The following is a 24,882-nucleotide window of genomic DNA, read 5'->3' as shown; positions in this document are numbered from 1 at the left end:
CTGAAGGCCACACACAGTAATTTTTCTCTGACCACAAGAAGCTGCAACTGTGTCACCTTTAAACTTACAATTCTGAAGGCCTATACTTACAAACAATTTGCTTTTATAAAGGTACTTGCTTCTGCCACTGGAATCTTTCACTTCTTTACTAAACACTAAGGACATTTCAAAAAGGAAGAGGTGCCGTTCTCGACCCTTCCGAATTAAGGTTTTCGGGTCCCACACTTGGAAGGATTCCTGCAGGATGAGTTCTCCCTGAGACTCAATGTTTTCATCAAACCCTAGAACACGAAAGAAAGGAGGCACGGTCAATTCGAAAGAAAATGAAAAATGATGCAGTAGTAGCATTATGGCTACTTAAACATTTGCAAAACGTCCATCGGTTACATCTCCGATTAAAGTTTCCCATCTGGGCCTCTGGCTCCAGCCTCCCCGGCACTGACAGAGGGTCATTATTCCTCAAATACAACTTTGCATATATTTTCCCGTGTTCAAAACAAACGCAGCCTTATTCTGTGGGTTCCACCTCCTCACCCCTGAGATCTGCTTTCAGCCCGGCCCGCAGCGTCACTCACAGCGCTCCAGCACACAAGCCCTGCTCCGTCCAGAAGCGCTCACCGACCACCCCCCACCTGCCACCAACTTCCAGCTGCGTCTCGACCCTCTGCTCCCTCAGCCTGGAACATCCTCCCCGGACATTCTGCTGAAGTCCCAGCCTTTCTTCAAGGCCCTGGTCTGGCCTTCCTTCTGGGAGACGTCCCCTTCCTTGGGGGGTTTCTCTCCTCTGGACACGAAGCTCTTCCAGCGCGTCCGTCGCGCTCTGGTCACTGGCTGCCATTCACTGCGGCTGTCTCTTCCTGAAGTGGCCGACACCCGGACAGGGGCTGCTAGCCATGTGCCAGCCTCCAGGGGCCCCCTCCTCGACGAGCAGAAGCCCCTCCGCGGCCGCTCAAGCCAGCACTACATTTCCCAGCGCCCCCTGCGGCCAGGAGCAGCCACACGCACGCTCACCTACGCCCGGGCCACGCGGGGAGACTCGGGCACAACTTCCGGCTTCTGCCCTTCGAGCTGTCCCCTCCCCGCTCTTTCCCCACATCCTGCTACATGGAAGGCTAACGTGGCCTTGACACACCCTGCAGCTGGCCAACCAGCAAAACGTCCAAGGAGTGGAGAGAGAGCAGCTGGACAGAGCCTGAGTGCCTGGTGACGCCCTGAGGGCTGCCCACCAGCTCGGCATTTTACATCAGAGGGGGAAACGGTGCTCCGGCTTGGCCTCTGATTTGGGGGGTCTCTGTAACTAACAAAGAGCAGCACCTCTGCCCTAACTGGGAAACCGTTCAATGTGACCAGTGGTGACCACACAGGCTGGCTAAAGCGTTTGGGGCAGGATTACTTCACCGGACGCGGGGGGTGGGGTTGGTCACGTGGCGCCGGCGGGAGGCGAGAGGCGGGGGGACGTACCTTCCAGCATGCTCAGGTGCATGGCGTCGTTGGCCCGCTTTGGCACGCTGAGCATCACCTCCAGGCCGTCCTTAATCTCCCCCTTCCCCTCCTCGCAGCACGTGAGCAGCTCCTGTGGGAAACCAACACCGTGAACGAGCCCAAGAGAGCAAAATGCTCCGCTACGGAGGTCTTTGCAGAAATGAAAGAGTTTGTGAAAATCCATGACTTTCAAGATAAAAACAGACTGTGGTCAATTGGGCAGGGATTCGCATAGAGAACGAATGATAAACCTGAACTGCCTCTTAATCCAATGGATGCAAGGGTTTGTCCTGCTCAAATCAGGACGTTTCTTCAGTTCAGAGGAAACCACATGCAGTCAGAGATTAAAACGAAGTTAGTGTACACGTCAACTACCGAGCCTCAAAAATGACAAATAAAATATTTAATCAGTGTAGCAAAGCACAGTCAGCTAGTGGTTACATCCGAAGGTCAAGCCAGAGTCCAATTAGCACTGCTCTGTTTGCACAGGATCCCAGCATGATTCTGAGCCCTCTGGTGCCGCGAACACGACGTCCCCTCTGCCCTGGAGCTGCCCTGTCTCACAGTGGGAACAGCATCGCTGCACAGTTACCTACAGGGAAACGCTTCTTCTCTGTGCTGGGACATTCAGAAAGCTCTAGTGATTGCAGCACGCCTCCCCGGGCATAATTACATTTCAGATCTGCGTAGGGGAACACCTGTCATTAGATGAGCGACAGCAGGACAACAGATTCACATTCTGGTGGGCTCCAAGATATTTTCTCACCAGCGCATATATGATTTTTATCAGGCAGTAACAGTAACAACAGCTTTCTGTGTCCTGGTGCTCAACAAGAGGGACGTGGCCCTGCAGTCAGCTTTGGCCATACCCTGGATGGTTTCGGGCAATGCAGCTGCCTGACAGGCCCCTCTTCTCATGGCCAGATGATGTGCTCCTATTATTCTGAGCAGCTTGGCAAAAAGTGCCTTAAAACTGCAATGCGCTGAGACTAACTTCACTGTCAGAAAACCCTCCTCGTTGGGGAGCCAGCATAGCTCATGACTGCTCTCTTGAAGAAGCCCTGGGCAGAATAAAGTCAGGTTTTATAAATTAAAGCAGAGGTTTAACAGTGAAAGACTAGATGTGAGGTCACCGAGGAAGAGATCTTTACTAGAATCACGTGCTAAAAACAAAACCCATCAATCCTGAGGACACTAAGAGGTAAATTGCCTTTGCAGAATTAGAAAGCAAAGGGCAAACGTGAATATAAACAACTTAGCCTCCTGACTTTTATTTCATGTTTATAGCAACCACATATTTCTGCCGTGGTGGTCATAAAATCACTTAATGGGGTTCTGATACAGAAGTGCAGGAGAGCTTTTCCAATATAAGAATGCCATAATGGTATCCCTTCACAAAAGAATGTAGCCACTTTTTACTGTTTCTAGATTTTTTTGTATTAACAAAAAGGGTAAAAATAAGGGTTTCAGGCATTCATAACTTCATCTTCTGTATTTCTTTTATAACTAGAAAAATTACATGATCATCTGCTATTGCTGTGTTAGGACCGAACTGGGGACTTAGTTGGGTTCATGCAATGTTCTTACTGGGATGAATGGATGTGGGTACGTTCTAATGTTTAATAACATTCACCAGCCAAGGAAACGGTGGGGTAAACACCATGAGATAGAATTTGTAAATTATTTTTCTTGTAGTCAACAAAACGTGCGTCAATTATATATAATGAATTCTGTAACAACTCTTATCACAAATTCTAAGTTTTCTTCACCATTCTATTGTCAGAACTAATCATTATTTGATTTTTACAAGTGCGATTTTAACTATAATCATTCATAACCAAGAAACAGCAGAGGTCAGTCTGATACAAGTCATACTGGGAACAATGGTACTAAATCATCCAGGACTGACAATTTTTCCTTCCTTTCTCATTTTATGTTAGGGACTAGGGTCAGTCAACAAAGTTCAGGTGCGTAATCACGAGACATACTATTATTTACCAGATGCACTGACAAATCGGTCGGGGCAATAAATGGCAATGAGTTATAAAATAACATTAATTTGCTAGGTGTTATTTCAAAAACTCAGGGTACTTTACATACATAAAACAATGTCAAAATGATAACGCACAGTGCATAAAATTTTTCAGGTTGAAGAGGCTTCATACATACTTTTAAAAGGAGCTGATACTTTGTTATTCGCTGAACAGGTTTAATAAGGTAGGAAGAGATGGAATTGGCTAATCCGTGCCGCTGTTGTATCTCCTGAATTAAAAAAAAGCATACACACACACACACCACTGTGTAAGTCAGATAACAGGAACTAAAAATTTACATTCATTTACCCCCATGATGAATACACACAAACCACTTTTTCTAAAGTAGAAATCACTATTGCTTCTTTTAATAAGCTCAACGTAAAAATAACAAGTCTCGGTCATCACTTTGAATACTAAAGACACAGCGCTTCCCCTGTATTACAGGCCTTCACGCGCAGAGGTCAAGCAGGGAAGCCAACCACTCCTGGTGCCGGCATCACCGCGCCCACCCGGCAGTCAGACCCTCCCGCTGCGGCTCCTGAAGCTTCGGCCACGTGCGCACCCTCGTCACAGACCACATCGCAACCCTCCCTACTGGAGGCTCCCTTCGTCCTCGCTATAAGGAAGTCCTCTCTCCTGCTTGCTCTCATTTTCACACCAACCTACTGTATTTGCAGTATCTTAGCTCTTGGCACCCTCCTTAGGGCATGGGTTTTTTTTAATGACTTGTGATTCCAAACAGCACATGTGCCATACGCTCAATAAGGCCTTCGATAATCCTAACTGCACGGATCCACAGTGTTGAGCTCCACATAACGGCCAAGACCCAGGGTCATGTGAAATGCCGGAAAGAAAAGGCCTCCCTGGGCTGGGAGCAGGCTTCACATGCACCCAGGCAGTGATGTGTAACTACTGGTCATGAGAATGGCAACGAAAATAGGGGCATCTACAGGCAGGGCTCCACCTCAAAAGACAGGAGCTAAAATGTATCCTAATTTCCCAGACTTTCAGAGAAGAGCAGATGACCACACTCGGCCATGTACAAACGTAAAGACGGAAACAAGTCTGATACCCTCATGGCCTCATGCACCAAATTATACATAAAATTCGAAAGTACCTTGTCTTTTAATCAAAATTTATTTGGCACACATTTGACTCTGTTCTGGAAACCCCCAAATCACTCTATATATTATATCATGAGGCTCCATCACCTTTCGTACTAAATAACCTCCCTGCAACGTGGTCCCAAAAAAGATGAACTATGTTTACACCAATGAGAATATAATTAATGAACCTCCCAATGGTCTGAGCTGTTAGAGTGCTATTTGTAAAATTTTACTGATAGGCCACTTTTGGAAGTTAATAACATCATGAAATTGAAATGGGAAAAATAAATGATCAAAAAAGATTCAAAGTTATTTTGTTTATAGAGGGGAAAAGAAGCTTAATTTAATAGTTCATACTCATACTTTTTACATGATATTACATGGAAAAAATTAATGACTATATATAAATTGTAAGTAATGACATATATACACATGTATATATTAAAATCTGAATTTTTTACAGATATACAGCTTGCAGTACTTGAGAAGCATCTTTTAAAAACAGAATATAAGAATATCCCATTATAAATGTGATAGATAAAAATGGTATCACGCCATCCATTAGGTAAAAGTTATGAGTCATGCTGAATTTTATGTACACGAAATGCAACTTAGAAAATATCACAGCTTCTTTAGTAATCTATTACTTACATCAAAGTAGGATCCTGCATGCTCTAATATCAGCTGAGTAGAATCAGGCTTATTTTTGCAATATGTGACATACATCTGAAACTTGTCTGCCTATATAAACAAAAAGAAAATTAGACTATCTCTTTCAAATGACAATAAATCAAATTCTGATAAACTTCTGTGTAGAAAAGAAGCTGTGTGTATAAATGAAATTCAAGCCCCCAATTTAAGAAACCCTACTTTATAAAGAAAGCTATTAAAATAAGAAACACACCCTGCTAATAGGACACACGTCCTCCCCTGGCCTGGATGCCGGCCCCTCTTCCCATGATGCTATGTGCAAGCGTGAGGGTCACACTTAGAGAGCAGGGCCTGATCACCAGGTCACTTGCCTCCTTCCCTCCCTCCCGACCGCACAATCCTCCCAGGCAGGGCTGGGCACTCATGATTTACCTGCGAATCCCCAGGGCCACGAAGAGGCCTGACACACTAACTCAACATTCTATTTCAAACCATCAGGACTATCAATAAAAAGCTTATTCCACATTAATAACTAGCTGGAGAACGTAATTCTTTGAGGTAAAGTCTACTTCTCTCTCTGTAGACACCAGGAGAAAATGGTGACACTTGAGAAATGAACAGTATTCCTTCCAGCTTCCCTCAAAGCAACTGTGACAGAACAAGCAGCTGAGGTTTCATTACCCAAGTTACAAAGCAATGTCCAACGTCCTCTGGCAACTGTTCATATTTTTCCAGCTCTTTTAGGAATATGCTGCAGAGAGAGAAAACGATACGAAATGAATACGGTGTTTTAAAACATTTGACTAGTGCGATATGCCGGGAATTAGACCAAGCATACTGTGAATTCAGACGATGTCAAACTTCATCATTTTAATCAAATGCAGTGAAAACTGTAACTTCTAGATTTTAACTTAACAAAATGTAGAGCAAGTGCTCTGAACTAGGGTAAGTTATTGTGACTTTCAAAGAGTTAACCAGTTTAGCCTTTGAACACTTTCAACAGTAGCTTACTTCTGGGAAAGTGGTATGTTTAGTAGCTAAGGACGTAATTTAGGGAGGTAAACACTCAACCTAGAGAACCCGTTTAGATGCTAGCGTCCTTGCTGGGGTGGGGGGCAGGGAAGCGAGGAAGACACCGCCTGCTCTGGTCCAGCATCATCTTTCCACAGGCTATTTGGGCTGCAAAGACTCCACCTAGAGGAGCTTCTGCTGCCTTATTTTTGATCTTGAAAATAAAACCATGTGCCTCCTATGGCCTGTGGAAAGTGCACTTTATTTTGGTCACACTACACATCTGTTCAGTCCTCAGTTCCTTCCTCCTTCTTCTTAGAAAAGACCAAACACCAGCCGGCAGCCCACAGAGGGCAATTCTTTCTTTTAACCCTAAGAAGTAACTGATGTAGCAGCTGATGACAAAGGCTTGAGAGAAGTTAGCGTTCCTACAAAAACAGCTTTCAGTTTTCCTAATCTCATTTCTATAAAAAGTAAATACAAAGTTGAGTCTCTGCTAAAATAGTCTCTAGAATGTCTGTCCTTGTGAAGCAAGTCTGGCAGGCTTCCTTCAAATTTCAACAAAATCACTGGAATCTATGCTTATTTACTGGAAACTTTCATTTGTCATGAAACTTTAGCACAGATTTCCAGAGTAGCTAATGAGGTCCCCAAAGATAAAGCCACTCACTTATTGTGAAACTCATAGATTTCCTGCATGTTCCCGAAGATAATGAGCTCTTTGTTCACAATGCCCGGCGGGATCTCCTCCACACCACTGGTCATTTCCCACAGGTAGGTCTGGCCGGGAGGGAAACAGAGAGGGTTAGAGGAAAACCCATACCTCACCTTCAAGAAACAGGTACTCCTGACCTCTGTAAATACGTACCCAGAGTTAATGTATAATTGAAAATATATCTTAACAATACAACCTTTGGCAAAAAAAACATGAGGAACTATTTTTTTAAAATCTCAGTTGTTATTAATACTTGAGAATAGTTTCCATACTTTTCAGCTCTAAATGTATTCCCAGCTTCAAATTTTGGGATAAACCTACTCCACAAGGTACAGCAAATATTCGTTAAACTACTGAGCATCAGGTGCCAATCATAATCGGTAGGCACATTTCTCTGAAGCTGCTGTAAAATTCTACACAGAGAGAATGTCAGCCAGGCCATCATGTGGTAAATGGAATGAGAGGATTAGTGCTGTATCATCTCTGTAATGAGCAAAAACACGCCTAGAACTTCACAGAAGTGCAGAAACATGCACAGAAGGCGGCTCGTGCACACTTCAAATCTCAAAAATAACAACAAAACGTGATTATTTTAAGAACTGCCAACAGGTAAGAATAAACAGCAACACTATACTCCATCTAAATAAATAAGCAGAAAAACTTACTTACATCCATACACTCCCGGAGGTCTCTTACGTAAGCCTTTTCAGTTTGAATTAGCTCAGCCATTATGAACCTTAAAGCAGAGGAAAAGACAGCAACTAGTTTAGTTCACAGTCAGGATACATGCTTATTTTAACTATTTACTTTTAGGGTCTATGAAATAGTAAGGTGGTTGAAAAAGCATTAGTCAGTGATATGTTCTGGAGAATTAAAGCAAGAATAGATAGAAGAATTAACAGTATCCAGTAACCAATTCAAAGGAAAACACATTCCGGAAAAAATTTTGTTAAGGTACCTACTGGTCATGGTTTCTCAACTTGGCAGTATTGACGTTTGGGGCTGGAGGATGCTTTGCTGTAGGACTGTCCTGTGCATTATAAAACGTTTCGCAGCATCCCTGGTTCCGCCCACTAGATGCCAGTAGCCCTCCCCCCTCCCCACTGGGTGACAACCAAAAACGTCTGCACATATTGCCAAATGTCCCTCCGAGGCGACAAAGCTGGCCCCGACTGAGAACCACTGGTTTAGGGCAATCTTTTGTCTTTATTAATATCTAGTACAGTTTACTAATTATCAACTTCCAAACAGCTGCACTTGTGTTATTAATTTCTTCTCCTTAGTATTATTACTCATGACCTATTGATGACAAATGACACTAAAACAACTTGTCAACCACATATGAAATGGGGGCGCATGGACAAAAACAACAGGATACTGTTTCTGCATCAGGTGACAAGGGGACAGTGGACACGGTGGCATTTTTGCTGTAAAAACTAAGCACGTTCAGAGCAATGAAAAGTATTAACACTGCTTGATTTCAAAGCACACACAGAAGTAAGCATCTTTGCCCAAGTGACATTTTCTTCACTTTTTCAATGAATCCTGGCAGGTTCTTAAAGACAAGCTTACTCTTTCCTGCGGGCAGATTTCCGTTTTTCTTCATTAAGTTCATGAGCGGCATCGCGGAGTTTCACCTCTGACCCGGGGATACTGGCCGGAATGATATCTAGCTGAAGACTTTTACTCTGTGTAATAAGGGAGTCAATGAACTTCAGTTAATTAAATCGACAAACAGCACACGAAGGGGAAAACAGTCATTTATTCAGTTTGCACAAAGCAATTTACCGATTTGTTGGAATCTGAAGAAATCCCCAGGGCTTTCTCCAAAGAGGTCCTGTACTTCTCCATCCGCAGAGAGAAATCTCTGTACCTCTTATCCACGGCAGTGACACATTTTTTTATCTCTGCCGCATGGGCATGCCCCTTTTCACAAAAGCCATCAGCCAGCTGTATCAATAGCTTCACTCTCTCTTTGGTTTGCTGCAAAAAAACAACAGGAAAGTATTGTGAAGCAAATGAACCCAACTGCCAGAAACCAGAAACACAGTGGCAACTTGCCTACAACTCTGAGCTCTGAACAGGAAAATAATTGCTGGTGACAGAAACTCAGACTGAAACCCTCAGTCCACCCAATTCATCTCCCCGATCCTAGACTGGCTCCGTTTCCTCAGCTCTTCCACAATGAATGGCATTTTTATGACCTCGAGGAAAAAGCCTGGACTGTCTTTGGACGGTGTCTTCACCTGGTGGATGCTCGGTCACTCTGCAGAATGAACAGGTGGGTGCTCACTCGGGACGGCCTCTACATTCCACGACGCTCCTCCTGCGAAGGCCGTAGGTACTGCTTACAGACACCTCCCGCCTTACACTTGTTTATTCTGTGTCCCCAGTTAGACCGAAAGCCCTTTTAGGGCAGCAGCCGGCTGAGATTTTCGTTCTCCTGGAGCCTATGTGGCTAAGCCCCCGCCACCGCCCCCCGCAGATACTCAACCAAATCCCTGATGCCGCGGCATCACAGCATGCGCTCGTTTCTTCTTTAATTCTCAGTAGACCCGGAGGAAAAGTCACGACTAGGGAAGCTGCCTTCATAGAGGTATTTTAAACTTAGTCCCTGTTTTAAAACTCTCTCTCAGAAATACACTTATTGCATTTTATATGCACATAGAAAGATCTTTAAGTATGACTTTCCTACTTTTATAGCCAAGGATAACCATAAAACACTGGTCCGATAGATAGATGGATAGATACATACATACGGCAGTGATATCACTCAAATCTGATTCTTCAACAGATTTTTCGTCACACCCGTTTCACTTATTATTTCACTCGCTATGACTCACTACTTATGTCATTAGTTGTTACCATTTCATTTAGTCCTTAGGCTCCCTTCAACAGTCCCACTGGCACTTCGTAAGAGCACGGTTACTCTTCTGCTATGGAACCTGCTTTTCTCACTTAGGCTTGAACTAGAAAATCTCTATGACTAACACTCAGGAAACGGACTTTAAAAATCCCCCAAAGGAAGGAGGTCAGGGTTCAAAACCTGGATAAACGGTCTCACTTTGTGCAGTAAAAGTTCTGAGCAGAGTTCACCAGGCAACCTGCAGAGCCAGCCGCGAGCATCCTCAGACTCTACACGCCCCCCCCCGCCACCCCGGGCTCCTCCACAGGGTCCAGCTTGCCCACCACCCCTCCAGGCTTGCTGGTCTCCGCCTCTGTGCACCGGTGCCCCTTCCGCCCGGAATGCTGTCCCCCTGGACGTCTCCATGGTTCCTTCACGCTTTGCTCGAATAAAGGCCACTTCTCACCGGCCTCCCTAACCCTCACGACTGCCGCGCGCCTCCCTCACCCTGCCTGCTCTGCTCTGCCCCACAGCACGCCTCGCCCTCCAAAGAGGGGGAATTCACTTGCTCAGATCGCCGCCTGTCTCTCTCCTGGTTAGAATGCACCTGCCAGCAGCCAGGGACATTTGCTCACTCTGTTCCCTAGTGTCTCACACACCTTCTACGTGTCTGGCACGTGGTGACCATCTACCAAATATTTATTGAGATAATAAATTAACATTAGGTCCTTCATGCAAGTGTGTATACACCTGCAACTTTAATGGGAGTGGTAGTTACTTTTAACTGGCATGAATACATACTTTACAAAAAAACTACAGGAAAACAGAACTCCAGAGACGTTAATACCTCTGTGAAAAGAACTGCTATTGCAAATTGTGTAAAAGCTGTTTATTGGAGAAAGTCAGCCGAACAAAACACTCTGAAAGTTTTTAGGGCCTTCATCTTGGGTGGAAACGAACTCAAGTAGAGTGAGCTAAAAGGAAAATATCTGTCAAACAAACCTTCTGACTTGTGATCAACACGATACCTTTCTGGTTAAGACAAGCCTAATTATATATCAAGGAAGTAAGAAATCAAAGCTTCAGACTTGGAAGCATAAATTCCAAAAGGGATTTAAGTTAGAAACATTATTAAATTTTAATATCAAAGAGAATTAACACGGCTGATACAGGATTTTTAAAAAATCAGGTTGCCTAAAGAAGGTTTTGCTGTTTACCAAGATGTTAACCTTCTGAAAAGCACAGGGAAGTTGTGTTTTACCACCATTTAAGCATTTCTTTTCCACTGTCATGAATGACATCAGTGGAGCACACTGCAAACAGCTGACCCTTGAACACCTCAGGGGTTGGGGTGCTGACCCCTGCGCCTCACTTCTCACCCCGCCCCCATGCAGTCCACATCCGAGGCTTCAATGGGATCAGGCAGTACTACAGTACGTATTTGTTGACAAAAATCTGAGTATAAGTGGACCCACACAGTTCAACTCTGTGTTGTCCAAGGGCCCCTTAATCTTTAAAGGGGTTAAGAAAGTTATTTCATGCTTTAAGCAGTGGAGACATAGAAGTGAAGATAAAAAAGATAATGCATCTTACCTACATTAAACAGAAAACAAAAGCCACCAAGAAACTAAAGGAAGATTCTCATATATGTCAAAAACACATCACAAAACAGACTAGTTGCAAGCATGTGACACCAATAGGCTGATTCTATGAAATTAGATACAGAACAAAAGGTTTCCTATAGGCAAAGCCTGGTAAATCTATAAATCTTCCATTTGTAAACTTCATTTAAACAAAAATGCTCATCCGATAGTCAGAGGCTTCTTGAGGAGACCTGCCGTAGCCTCTCTATCAAAGATGACAACCCTCCCCTCCCCCGTGGCTTTTTCTCTTATTATTTAACATGTATGTATATATATATTTACTCATTGATCATGTTATTGCTCGTTTCTCTAACTAGAACGTGCAATCCACGAGCTCTGCACCAATGAGTGGTTCCTGGTATACTGTAGAGGCCAATAAATAATTGTTGAGTGAATGAATGGTGTGATCGAAATTAAGTAGGATGAACCTGCTAATCTATGAACCTTTTATAACGGTGTATTTTTATTTTAACTGGTATTTTTTAAATGCATTCACAGAATTCAAAATTCAAAAGGTACAAAAGGACACAATGTGAAAAGCCTTCTCACTCCACATTCACCTGTTACCTGTATCAGCTTCTTGGGTATCACCCCCGAGATGTTTTATTACATACAAGCAAGTGCGTGTATGTATAATATGTGTGTATTTTTCTCCCTTTCCTTTTTTGCATAAATGCCTATGATAAACACTGCTTGGCACCTAGCATTTTCACTGAACAACTCTTGCTTGCCCTTCATTATCAGGACACAGCTGCCTCCTTGCTTGTATAAGAGATTCTTATGAAAGCAGATTTTCATTTTTGAAGAATGCAAATGTAATTTGAACCACCTCATCTTTAGGCATAATCAAGGGGCTGGAGAAAAATAAATGCAGACCGAACGTTTACGTCCACATGCTCACAAGAGCTTTACTCACCATGTTCTCAGGTAATCAGAAACCCAGAAAGGATGCACATTCAATGGTCTCAGACACTTTCTAGCAAAGTAAGGCATTTGGCATTGGGGACAAAGTTGTGAAGGTCTTAGCAAGGCAGTGGGTTTCAAACTTGAGTGTGCATAAAAACCGCCTGGTGGGCTTGTTAGAAATGCTCCTTTTCAAGCCTTGCCCCCAGAGAGTCCAAGGCAGTACATGCCTGGTGAGGACAGAAATCTGCTTTTAAGTAAACACCCATGGCCTGGATGCCGGTGGTGCTTAAAAGCATTTTGAGAAATTATTGCCTTGAGTTGAAAAGGAATCAAGCTGAGTCTTAATCAGATAGTGAAGAGAGGTTTCATTTCCATTAACCCTAAAAATGTTACAATATTAATTATGTAACTACTGAATCGGAAGATGTCACGTCAGAAGGAAGGATTCTCTACATAACAAGAGAAAAATGACTTCTTAGAAGACACTAAGACAGAGGGACAGAAGGAGAACAAGAGCATCATTTCAACACGAAACACTAAATGATGTCTCCAAGCACCGAAGCAGGTGCTTTCTGATTAAAAGAAAAGGAGCCAGAAACCAAAGAAAAAATGCTAAGAAAAAAACCTGAGAGGTGCTCTTTTCAAAACCTATCAGTTCCTCTTAGCAAAACGAATTCAATATACCCAACAAAAGAAACAGCTCTATTTGGGAAACAGAAAGATCAGATGTCACCTATGATTTTAGATGCTTATTTTTTAAATAAAATACAGGCAAAACTATGCCTGTTACTGCTCATTCTTCCAAAAACCATAACCCACGTCTGAGGAAAAGGGAAAACTAGAAATAATGGAAAAATCCCTTTGTACGTGCTCCACTGGTGGCACAAAGCTGCCACGCTACTCAGCTCTAGATGACGACATTCCCATCACAACCTGTGTGCGTGGCATGGCGCCCCCTGGAGCTGGGCAGTGAACAGCTGCGTGGCTTACACGTGGCTTGCAGAGTGGAGCCTCCATGGAAATTTAAGTCAGTGCAAAGGAGCAAAGCTTGAATCTACCTGAGTGGTATCTTAGGCATTTTCTTACTATCTATAACCAAAGGACATTCAATGAAACAAATATAAATCATATAAGGCACATAATAACTGTATTTATTATCCAATTATTAACAAAAAATAAGAATTATACGGCCAAACATGTGCTGCAGCTAGAGGAAGGAAAAGATATGATCCTTACCTGCAGAGGTACGACAGGCCAGCTCCCCTCAACCGAGCGGGCGGGGGCCCCCTCGGAGCGCTCATGGCCCCTCTGGGTGTGGCTCGCCCTACCCACATGCTCCTGCTGCTAGGCCTCCCCACTGAGCCCCGCTAGACTGTGTGTCCTCCAGAACAGAGACCAGCGGTTCTCACAGCCCGGCACCGAGAGCCTGAATGGAAAAAGTACACGTACAGCTTGGGGTGGAGGGGAGCCGAGAAGAGAGCCCCAGGAAGAACAGCAGGAGTCAGAAACTGTTACAGAATGTATGAAAAAGTACAAATAAACATAATACAAAGTAGCTGTTGTCATTCTAAACGATTTAAAAATTCCCCATGGATATGTTTTCAAAGCCAAGTCAAGGGCCACACAAGAAATCCAATCTTTTTACTGTACAGGAACACTTCTTTTTTTTAAGTTTTAATTTTATATTGGGGTATAGCCAATTAACAATCTTGTGATAGTTTCAGGTGCACAGCAAAGCGACTCAGCCATACATATACATGTATCCATTCTCCCCCAGACTCCCCTCCCATCCAGGCTGCCACATAACACTGAGCAGAGTTCCCTGTGCTATACAGTAGGTCTTTGTTGGTTATCCTTTTGAAATATAGTAGTACATATACACCATTTCTCTTTTTGTTGTTTTTTTTCAATATCACCTTTTATTTTATTTTATTTTTTTAACATCTTTATTGGAGGATAATTGCTTTACATTGTTGTTAGTTTCTGCTGTATAACAAAGTGAATCAGCTATACGTATACATATATACCCATATCTCCTCCCTCTTGCGTCTCCCTCCCACCCTCCCTATCCCACCCCTCCAGGTGGTCACAAAGCACCGAGCTGATCTCCCTGTGCTATGCGGCTGCTTCTCTCTAGCTATTTTACATTTGGTAGTGTATATATGTCAATGCCACTCTCCCACTTCGTCCCAGCTTACCCTTCCCCCTCCCCATATCCTCAAGTCCATTCTCTACGTCTGCGCCTTTTTCCTGTCCTGCCCTGCCCCTAGGTTCTTCAGAACCTTTTTTTTAGATTCCATGTATATGTGTTAGCATACAGTATTTGTTTTTCTCTTTCTGACTTACTTCATTCTGTATGACAGACCCTAGGTCCATCCACCTCACTACAAATAACTCAATTTCGTTTCTTTTTATGGCTGAGTAATATTCCATTGTATATATGTGCCACATCTTCTTTATCCATTCATCTGTCGATGGACACTTAGGTTGCTTCCACGTCCTGGCTACTGTAAATAGAGCTGCAATGAATACTGTCGTACATGAATCTTTTTGAATTATAGTTTTCTCTGGGTATATGCCCAGTAGTGGGATTGCTGGATCATATGGTAATTCTATTTTTAGTTTTATAAGGAACCTCCATACTGTTCTCCATAGTGGCTGTATCAATTTACATTCCCACCAACGGTGCAAGAGGGTTCCCTTTTCTCCACACCCTCTCCAGCATTTATTGTTTGTAGATTTTTTGATGATGGCCATTCTGACGGGTGTGAGGTGATACCTCATTGTAGTTTTGATTTGCATTTCTCTAATGATTACTGATGTTGAGCATCCTTTCATGCATTTGTTGGCAATCTGTATATCTACTTTGGAGAAATGTCTATTTGGGTCTTCTGCCCATTTTTGGATTGGGTTGTTTGTTTTTTTGATATTGAGCTGCATGAGCTGCTTGCATATTTTGGAGATTAATCCTTTCTCCATTGCTTCGTTTGCAAATATTTTCTCCCATTCTGAGGGTTGTCTTTTCGTCTTACGGTTTTCTTTGCTGTGCAAAAGCTTTTAAGTTTCATTAGGTCCCATTTGTTTATTTTTCTTTTTATATCCATTACTCCAGGAGGTGGGTCAAAAAGGATCTTGCTGTGATTTATGTCATAGAGTGTTCTGCCTATGTTTTCCTCCAAGAGTTTTATAGTGTCTGGCCTTAAATTTAGGTCTTTAATCCATTTGGAGTTTATTTTTGTGTATAGTGTTAGGGAGTGTTTTAATTTCATCCTTTTACATGTAGTTGTCCAGTTTGCCCAGTACCACTTACTGAACAGGCTGTCTTTTCTCCATTGTATATTCTTGTCTCATTTACCAAAGATAAGGTGACCATATATGCATGGGTTTATCTCTGGGCTTTCTATCCTGTACCACTGATCTATATTTCTGTTTCTGTGCCAGTACCACACTGTCTTGATTACTGTAGCTCTGTAGTATAGTCTGAAGTCAGGGAGCCTATTGCTCCAGCTCCATTTTTCTTTCTCAAGATTGTTTTGGCTATTCGGGGTCTTTTGTGTTTCCATACAAACTGCGATATCTTTTGTTCTAGTCCTGTGAAAAATGCCATTGGTAGTTTGATAGGGATTGCACTGAATCTGTAGATTGCTTTGGGTAGTATAGTCATTTTCATAATGTTGATTCTTCCAATCCAAGAACATGGTATATCTCTCCATGTGTTTGTATCATCTTTAATTTCTTTCATCAGTGTCTTATAGTTTTCTGCATACTGGTCTTCTGTCTCCTTAGGTAAGTTTATTCCTAGGTATTTTATTCTTTTTGTTGCAGTGGTAAATGGGAGTGTTTCCTTAATTTCTCTTTCCTATTTTTCATCATTAGTGTATAGGAATGCAAGAGATTGCTGTGCATTAATTTCGTATCCTGCAACCTTAGCAAATTCATTGATTAGTTCTAGTAGTTTTCTGGTGGCATCTTCAGGATTCTCTATGTATAGTGTCATGTCATCTGCAAACAGTGACAGTTTTACTTCTTCTTTTCCAATTTGTATTCCTTTTATTTCTTTTTCTTCTCTGATTGTTGTGGCTAAAACTTCCAAAACTATGTTGAATAATAGTGGTGAGAGTGGGCAACCTTGTCTTGTTGCTGATCTTACTGGAAATGGTTTCAGTTTTTCACCATTGAGAACAATGCTGGCTGTGGGTTTGTCACATATGGCCTTTATTATTTTGAGGTAAGTTCCCGCTATGCCTACTTTCTGGAGAGTTTTCATCATAAATGGGTGTTGAATTTTGTCGAAAGCTTCTTCTGCATCTATTGAGATGATCATATGGTTTTTCTCCTTCAATTTGTTAATATGGTGTATCATATTGATTTGCATATATTGAAGAATCCTTGCATTCCTGGGATAAAGCCCACTTGATCATGGTGTATGATCCTTTTAATGTGTTGTTGGATTCTGTTTGCTAGTATTTTGTTGAGGATTTTTGCATCTGTGTTCATCAGTGATATTGGCCTGTAGTTTTCTTTCTTTGTGATATCTTTGTCTGGTTTTGCTATCAGGGTGATGGTGGCCTCATAGAATGAGTTTGGGAGTGTTTCTTCCTCTGCTATATTTTGGAAGAGTTTGAGAAGGATAGGTGTTAGCTCTTCTCTAAATGTTTGATACAGCTCTTCTCTAAATGTTTGATAGAATTCGCCTGTGAATCCATCTGGTCCTGGGCTTTTGTTTGTTGGAAGATTTTTAATCACAGTTTCAATTTCAGTGCTTGTGAGCAGTCTGTTTATATTTTCTATTTCTTCCTGGTTCAGTCTCAGAAGGTTGTGCTTTTCTAAGAATTTGTCCATTTCTTCTAGGCTGTCCATTTTATTGGCATATAGTTGCTTGTAGTAATCTTTCCTGATCCTTTTTATTTCTGCAGTGTCAGTTGTTACTTCTCCTCTTACATTCCTAATTCTATTGATTTGAGTCTTCTCCCTTTTATTCTTGATGAGTCTGGCTAATGGTTTATCAATTTTGTTTATCTTCTCAAAGAACCAGCTTTTAGATTTATTGATCTTTGCTACTGTTTCCTTCATTTCTTTTTCATTTATTTCTGATTTGATCTTTATGATTTCTTTCCTTCTGCTAACTTTGGGGTTTTTTTGTTCTTCTCTCTTAATTGCTTTAGGTGTAAGGTTAGGTTGTTTATTTGAGATGTTTCTTGTTTCTTGAGGTAGGACTGTATTGCTATAAAATTCCGTCTTACAACTGCTTTTGCTGCATCCCATAGGTTTTTGGGTCATTGTGTTTTCATTGTCATTTGTTTCCAGGTATTTTCCGACTTCTTCTCTGATTTCTTCAGTGATCTCTTGGTTATTTAGCAGCATATTGTTTAGCCTCCATGTGTTTGTATTTTTTACAGTTTTCTTCCTGTAATTGATATCTAGTCTCATAGCATTGTGGTCAGAAAAGATAATTGATATGATTTCAATTTTCTTAAAATTACCAAGGCGTGATTTGTGACCCAAGGTATGATCTATCCTGGAGAATGTTCCATGAGCACTTGTGAAGAAAGTGTATTTTGTTGTTTTTGGATGGAATGTCCTATAAATATCAATTAAGTCCATCTTGTTTAATGTATCACTTAAAGCTTGCGTTTCCTTATTTATTTTCATTTTGGTTGATCTCTCCATTGGTGAGAGTGGGGTGTTAAAAGTCCACTACTATTACTGTGTTACTGTCAATTTTCCCTTTTATGTGTGTTAGCATTTGCCTTATGCATTGAGGTGCTCCTATGTTGGGTGCATAAATATTTACAATTGTTATATCTTCTTCTTGGATTGATCCCTTGATCATTATGTAGTGTCCTTCTTTGTCTCTTGTAATAGTCTTTAAAGTCTATTTTGTCTGAAATGCGATTTGCTACTCCAGCTTTCTTTTGATTTCCATTTGCATGGAATATCTTTTTCCATCCCCTCACTTTCAGTCTGTATGTGTCGCTAGGTCTGAAGTGGGTCTCTTGTAGACATGATATATATGGGTGTTGTTTTTGTATCCATTCAGGCAGTCTGTGTCTTTTGGTTGGAGCATTTAACCCATTTACATTTAAGGTAATTATCGATATGTATGTTCTTATTACCATTTTCTTAATTGTTTTGGGTTTGTTATTGTAGGTCTTTTCCTTCTCGTGTTTCCTGCCTAGAGAAGTTCCTTTAGCATTTATTGTAAAGCTGGTTTGGGGGTGCTGAATTCTCTTAGCTCTTGCCTGTCTGCAAAGGTTTTAATTTCTCCGTTGAATCTGAATGAGATCCTTGCTGGGTAGAGTAATCTTGGTTGTAGGTTTTTCCCTTTCATCACTTTAAATATGTCCTGCCACTCCCTTCTGGCTTGCAGTTTCTGCTGAAAAATCAGCTGTTAACCTTATGGGGATTCCCTTGTATGTTATTTGTTGCTTTTCCCTTGCTGCTTTTAACATTTTTTCTTTGTATTTAATTTTTGATAGTTTGATTAATATGTGTCTTGGCATGTTTCTCCTTGGATTTATCCTGTATGGGACTCTGTGCTTCCTGGACTATTTCCTTTCCCGTATTAGGGAAGTTTTCAACTATAATCTCTTCAAATTTTTTCTCACACCCTTTCTTTTTCTCTTCTTCTTCTGGGACCCCTATAATTCGAATGCTGGTGCATTTAATGTTGTCCCAGAAGTCTCTGAGACTGTCCTCAATTCTTTTCATTCTTTTTTCTTTATTCTGCTCTGTGGTAGTTATTTCAACTATTTTATCTTCAAAGGTCACTTATCTGTTCTTCTGCCTCAGCTATTCTGCTACTGATCCCTTCTAGAGAATTGTTAATTTCATGTGTTGTTCATCATTGTTTGTTTGCTCTTTAGTTCTTCTAGGTCCTTGTTAAACGTTTCTTGTATTTTCTCCATTCTATTTCCAAGATTTTGGATCATCTTTACTATCACTACTCTGAATTCTTTTTCAGGTAGACTGCCTATTTCCTCCTCATTTGTTTGGTCTGATGGGTTTTTACCTTGCTCCTTCATCTGCTGCTTATTTCTGTGTCTTCTCATTTTGCTGTTAACTTATTGTTTTTGGGGTCTCCTTTTCACAGGCTGCAGGTTTGTAGTTCCTGTTGTTTTTGGAGTCTGCCCCCAGTGGCTAAGGTTGGTTCAGTGGGTTGTCTAGGCTTCCTGGTGGAGGGGACTAGTGCCTGTGTTCTGGTGCATGAGGCTGGATCTTGTCTTTCTGGTGGGCAGGACCGTGTCCAGTGGTGTGTTTTGGGGTGTCTGTGAACTTATTATGATTTTAGGCAGCCTCTCTGTTAATGGGTAGGGTTGTGTTTCTGTCTTGCTAGTTGTTTGGCATGGGGTGTCCAGCACTGGAGCTTGCTGGTTGTTGAGTGGAGCTGGGTCTTACTGTTGAGATGGAGATCTCTGGGAGAGCTCTTGCCGAATGATGTTACGTGGGGCCGGGAGGTCTGTGGTGGTCCAATGTCCTGAACTCGGCTCTCCCACCTCAGAGGCTCAGGCCTGACACCTGGCCGGAGCACCAAGACCCTGTCAGCCACACGGCCAGGTACGTGGGGAGTTTCTTGCTTTTTGGGAGGTCTGAGGTCTTCTGCCAGCGTTCAATAGGTGTTCTGTTGGAGTTCTTCCATATGTAGATGCACTTTTGATGTATCTGTGGGGAGGACGGTGATCTCCACGTCTTACTCCTCTACTATCTTGAAGGTGTCTCCTCAGGAACACTTCTTTTTACCCAAAAATTATTATGCAGCTTCATCATTTATTTTCTACTTTTAAATGTGAATTAATTTCTAATTTTTTCTAAAACCTTAACTCTATCATCAAAAACAGAGGTGCTCCTGAAAACAGTACATAGAATGTATATTCAAAACTTTGAGAAACAAAAACAAAAACACCACAGGTCGAGAAGGGAAGCCTAGAAGCCTCAAAATTGTTTTGAGGTAAAAGAAGGAATTAGCCCCTGCAAATATTTTAATTGAGAAAACAGTCGTGTCTGTGTGTGAATTCTTACCTATCTGCTTAAAAATTCACAGTCACATGTACTGCATATGCCATAAAGATGTATTTAATTCAGCAGAAAAGTGAAAATGCCTCCAGTTTCATAAGCCTATGCACAGCTACTGACATAAAGTCTGCCAACTATAAAACCCAGACAGCTTCGTGACTGGACAACTGGGCGTGATGCTACTGCAGCAGTTTTCACTGTTCAAGACGAGGAAAGGAAACATGCACAGGATCCATCTAAGTCAGGCTGGGAACGCCAGTGTTCCATACAAACAGCAAGTACTCAGGAAATACGTGGAAAATAGAACAGAACGAAAATAAGAGAAGAATGCAAAGGACACAGAAAGAAAAAATAAAGGAAGGAGGTGGGAGGCGTTTCCAGAAATCAGAGGAACAAGAGGAAACAGATAAACGAACGGACAAGTGAGGACAGTGTGAAAGGCCTTAGAATTACCACTAAATTAGGGTCTAACCGTCCATCTGGCTCACCCCGTTCCTCCAATTGCATAAGGTATTTCTTCAGTGATATTTTTAAGAAAGACCTCTTCTACACAAAGCATCCTGTTCGAGGTTATCTCGGAAGCACCCAGGCAGGCACACAGGCACTGACCCAATGCGAGCTCACCTTTGCCGTGATCTGGAACTCCTCGTGCTCCTTTAGCAGCTCCTGGGTGTGCTGGATACTCGAACCCGTGGAGGTGTGTGTGGAAAGGTAGAACTCCCCGCTGTCATGGATCCACTCCAAAGCCTAGAGACGGAAGGAATGGAAACATGTTCACGGCTGAACGTCGGTGAAGCAAGTCCCAATACCTCAGGATCTCATTTAAATGCAAAGTCACAAGCCCAGGCGCATCAAGAAACACTCCCTCAAAGGGAGATGAGCTTCTGAAACATGTATCTTAATTCCAAAATTAAAAGTTGACATTCTAGGAAACTGTAATCATGTCACTTAGGCATCAACAATAACAAGCTGAGGAGTTTCTTATAAGCATGAACCTAAAGGACAATAAGAGTCCAATGAATAGCCTCCCTCAAGAATACTGAGACAGTGCGGGGAAGGGGAAGTCTGAGACCCTCGTATTGCTGAATACTGAGACATTCACGTCACAGGGACTTGACAGCCTTCCTGGGGTGTTCTAACTTAAAAAAGGAAAAGAAAGCAGATGCAAATTCCCAGCTTTCAAATGTACAATGTTAGCCATTTCTTCCTATTCCTGCCTTCAGTGAGCACTCAGGTGTGCACCCACTTCACTTGCCTTCTGGGGGCTCCTACAGAGCACCATTATGCATAAAGATGCTCTGGGGAGATGCCAGCAGAAGTGGCTTAACCTCCCAGATGTAGGAGAGAGATGACCCCACCTGGGAGGAAGGGGGCCGGCAAGGTCCAGATGGCAACAGAAGGACACATTCTGACTCCTATTCTTTCATGTTTTCAGATGGAAGCCATTTTTTTCCTTCTATGTGCAAATATCTGAAGTGAAATCTTACTTAAACATACACATCTGAAAAAGCAACACTATGGAAAAGAAACATAAAAACATGGAAGCTTTCATATCTGCCCTTCACAGTATCTGAGTCATTTGCCATGATTTGCTGCTCTTGGACCAGAAACGTCACTGTCTCTGTTAGATACTTCACAGCATTTATGGCATTTTAGAAGAAAAAAATGAAAAGGAAGCCACGACCCAGATTACTTACCATGCAGCTTCCGGGCTGGGAATTTACTTCCGTTTTGCCCGAGCATGGCTATCCCATCTCTGACACAATGCTGACAATGACAGTGCACCGAGGCAGAAAGCCATTTTGGTCAATTTATTCAAAGGTCCCTACTTCCTCCGTTCACACAGCGAATCGTGCCCAAGCGCCCTCTACGCAGGCAGGTGCTGAGGGGGGCGCTGGGGTGGGAGAGGCTTGGGCCCTGCCCTTGTGACCAGGAGGGACCCGCAGGCTGAGAAGGGATGGGCTCGGGAGGAAAGGGGTCCTGCACAGGGGGAGGCTGGAGGCGAGGCTGGAGGGCGACAGGGGGCCCTCGGAGGCCACAGGCCTTTGGACTTTGGTCTGGAAGTGAATGGGGCTGACACATGGAAAAGGGACTGGAGTGGAGAGTGAGCGAGAGAAGCAACACCGGTTAGCAAACCGGTCCAGGGGTTTAGACGAGACACGGCTGGGCTGGTACCCGTGATGGCTCTGAGGGGCGGAGGAGGGGGCAGATGTGCTGCATCAGGCCCCGGTGAAGGGGTGAAGCTGGGAAGATGAGGAAAAGGCAGGAATCAGGTAAGATGAGGGCGGGGACACGGCGGACGGGGAGTCCCGGGTCCACTTCTGCTTTGGTTAAGGCCAAAGTGGAGAGACGCAAGGAGGGAGCTGGGGTTTCTACGTCTGGAGACCAGAAATGGAGGTCAGGGCTGGGAGACACCAACAGTGAGAGCTAATGAGAGAGGAAAGAGAAACAAGAACAAGCCCTGAACTGAAAGCCAACTTTCGGAGGCAGAGATAAGGGAGGGGGGGCACAGACAGCCCGGGAGGAAGAGCCCAGAGGCAGGAGGCGCCCAGAGCAGAGCAGGGGCTGGAAGTCACCTGCCACACCCCACCCGCAACTCGGTATTTACTGTGGGATTGTTGCTATTGTACAGCACAGAAGCCAACCCTACAGGGCTGCGGGGCTGACGGGCCATCATCTGTAACGGCAGAAACTGAATGATTTTATTTTTGGCACGTGAACTGACTTTAGGAAAAAGCAACAGCATATTCCATTATTTCTCTCTGTCAAGGGAATTATTTACAATTTTGTTCTCCGTAGCTGAATGACTCCTTGTCTTTCAACAGAGAGATAAACAAAGATGTGAGAAAAGATTATGAAATAATCTCTAATTAGAAATAAAATCAGGGCCCCATAAATCTGAAATATGGTTAGATTATCCTTAAATAAAATGTTAAGAAAATGGAATTTAAACATTAAAAAAATACTACTGCTTGCCACCCCTGCTGGGAATATGATAACTGCATATGGGAAGGTCAGTCAAGACAAGGGAGAGGCCGGGTCGGGGCGCCAGGTCCAGGGACCACGAACTCCTGCTCACGCCCTGGGACACCCAGCTGCTCTGGGCAGCAAGTTGCCCAATGAGAGACTGACATTTACCAAATTCAACAAAATATGTTCCCCACGTGAGAAACCTGTGCTGAGGAAAATGTAATCTTTCTTGAGCTAAAAGGATTTTATTGAATGCCTACGCTGCGTCAGGCACGTGTCAGGTTTCCAGGTGGATCCAGAAGACAGAGCAGGTCACACGTGGTCACCAGGGACCGACAGCCCTGAGCAGGGCCTGGGGATGCGGAGGATGTAAGGTGCCCGCGGGGGATTCTGAGAACAAGCCTTCTCCCTTCCACTCCCTCCTGACCCTCTGAATTCTGGACTAATGGGCACGGATTCTTATGCTACTGTTAAGGCCAGAGAGAAGTGACAGGCATCTTCCTGTTTGAGTTACAGTCGGACAGACTTTACCCTAAAATGATCTCCATGACTGGCCATGGATCCCAAAATGACTTCCGAGGGGGGGGGGGGGCACTGCAAACGTACCCTCTTGCCTTAGCCAAATGCATGACCTTTTTTTTGAGTATACTGAATTCTGAGAAATTCTGCCACATTTCTTACTTAACTTTAGCTCAGTTTTATCCGAAGAACAAAATTTTGTCTTGAAAATATAAGTACACCAACATGGAAAACTGCCCACCATATTATTTTACAGTGACTTAACTCATCATGACCATGACTGCTCGTACTTTGCTGTCTTAACTGTGGGGTGACGGCAGCTGGGCAGAGCTGAATGGCACACCTGTTGAGGCCAAAATCACTGAGTAACACACTTCTACGAGGCTGGGGGTTTTTTTTTTTTGCAACAAACTGTTAAGCAAAAGGCACGGCTGTTTTGATCATCAGGGAGTGGTTTCCCATCTGCTGCCATGTCAGAAGCTGCCCGTCTGACGATGGAGGCCTGAGCGTGGGGAGGAGGGCGCCAGGGGGCCCGTGGGATGGCTGACCTGCTTGGCGCTTCGCTCAAAGACCACGTACTGCTGGCACTGGTCCAGCCGCCGCTTCCTCATGGTCCAGTAATGCAACACCCTGTTCTCCCGCTGGAAGAGTTCATTCAAGATATCTGAGAGGATGGAGAGAAAGCCGCACGTTGGTGCTCGCCGTCGAGCTAAACACCCACAAAATCCCGTTCATTTTTATTTAAAGACATTTTAACGCAAATGCCATTGTGAGCCAGAGTATCATTCACTGAGCCACACGGCCTGCCTGCCTGGCCTTCCTGACACGCCTGTCCAGACCTCTCCTTGTTCTCTTACTCCAGTTTACTCTTGGGACTGACATCACTGGACACTCGAGCTGGCCTCTAATCCCTCAGGTCGGCTGGGTCGGTGGGATAGCTACTGAGTCCCCTGCTGGGGCAATCTGACAATGGCTGGAAAAACAC

At 43.3% G+C, this 24,882-nt stretch overlaps 1 protein-coding gene across 5 annotated transcripts in view; it reads right to left on the bottom strand.

Moving 5' to 3' along the window:
• TRIO (trio Rho guanine nucleotide exchange factor) overlaps positions 1-24,882 on the bottom strand; it is a 380,384-nt gene that overhangs the window by 102,147 nt on the left and 253,355 nt on the right. For all 5 annotated transcript variants that reach the window (XM_036848900.1, XM_036848904.1, XM_036848901.1 and 2 more), the window contains exons 20-30: positions 24,446-24,561; positions 21,033-21,155; positions 8,790-8,984; positions 8,574-8,689; positions 7,671-7,737; positions 6,957-7,066; positions 5,957-6,026; positions 5,276-5,365; positions 3,652-3,744; positions 1,462-1,573; positions 91-281 (exon numbers count right to left, since the gene is read on the bottom strand). In XM_036848900.1, coding sequence (XP_036704795.1) covers positions 91-281; positions 1,462-1,573; positions 3,652-3,744; positions 5,276-5,365; positions 5,957-6,026; positions 6,957-7,066; positions 7,671-7,737; positions 8,574-8,689; positions 8,790-8,984; positions 21,033-21,155; positions 24,446-24,561 — 1,283 coding nt within the window. The remainder of the gene's footprint in view (positions 1-90; positions 282-1,461; positions 1,574-3,651; positions 3,745-5,275; positions 5,366-5,956; positions 6,027-6,956; positions 7,067-7,670; positions 7,738-8,573; positions 8,690-8,789; positions 8,985-21,032; positions 21,156-24,445; positions 24,562-24,882) is intronic.

This window comes from Balaenoptera musculus, chromosome 3 (genome assembly GCF_009873245.2).
Source record: "Balaenoptera musculus isolate JJ_BM4_2016_0621 chromosome 3, mBalMus1.pri.v3, whole genome shotgun sequence".
Lineage (NCBI taxonomy): Eukaryota > Metazoa > Chordata > Mammalia > Artiodactyla > Balaenopteridae > Balaenoptera > Balaenoptera musculus.
This window is presented reverse-complemented; position numbering and strand designations above follow the sequence as displayed.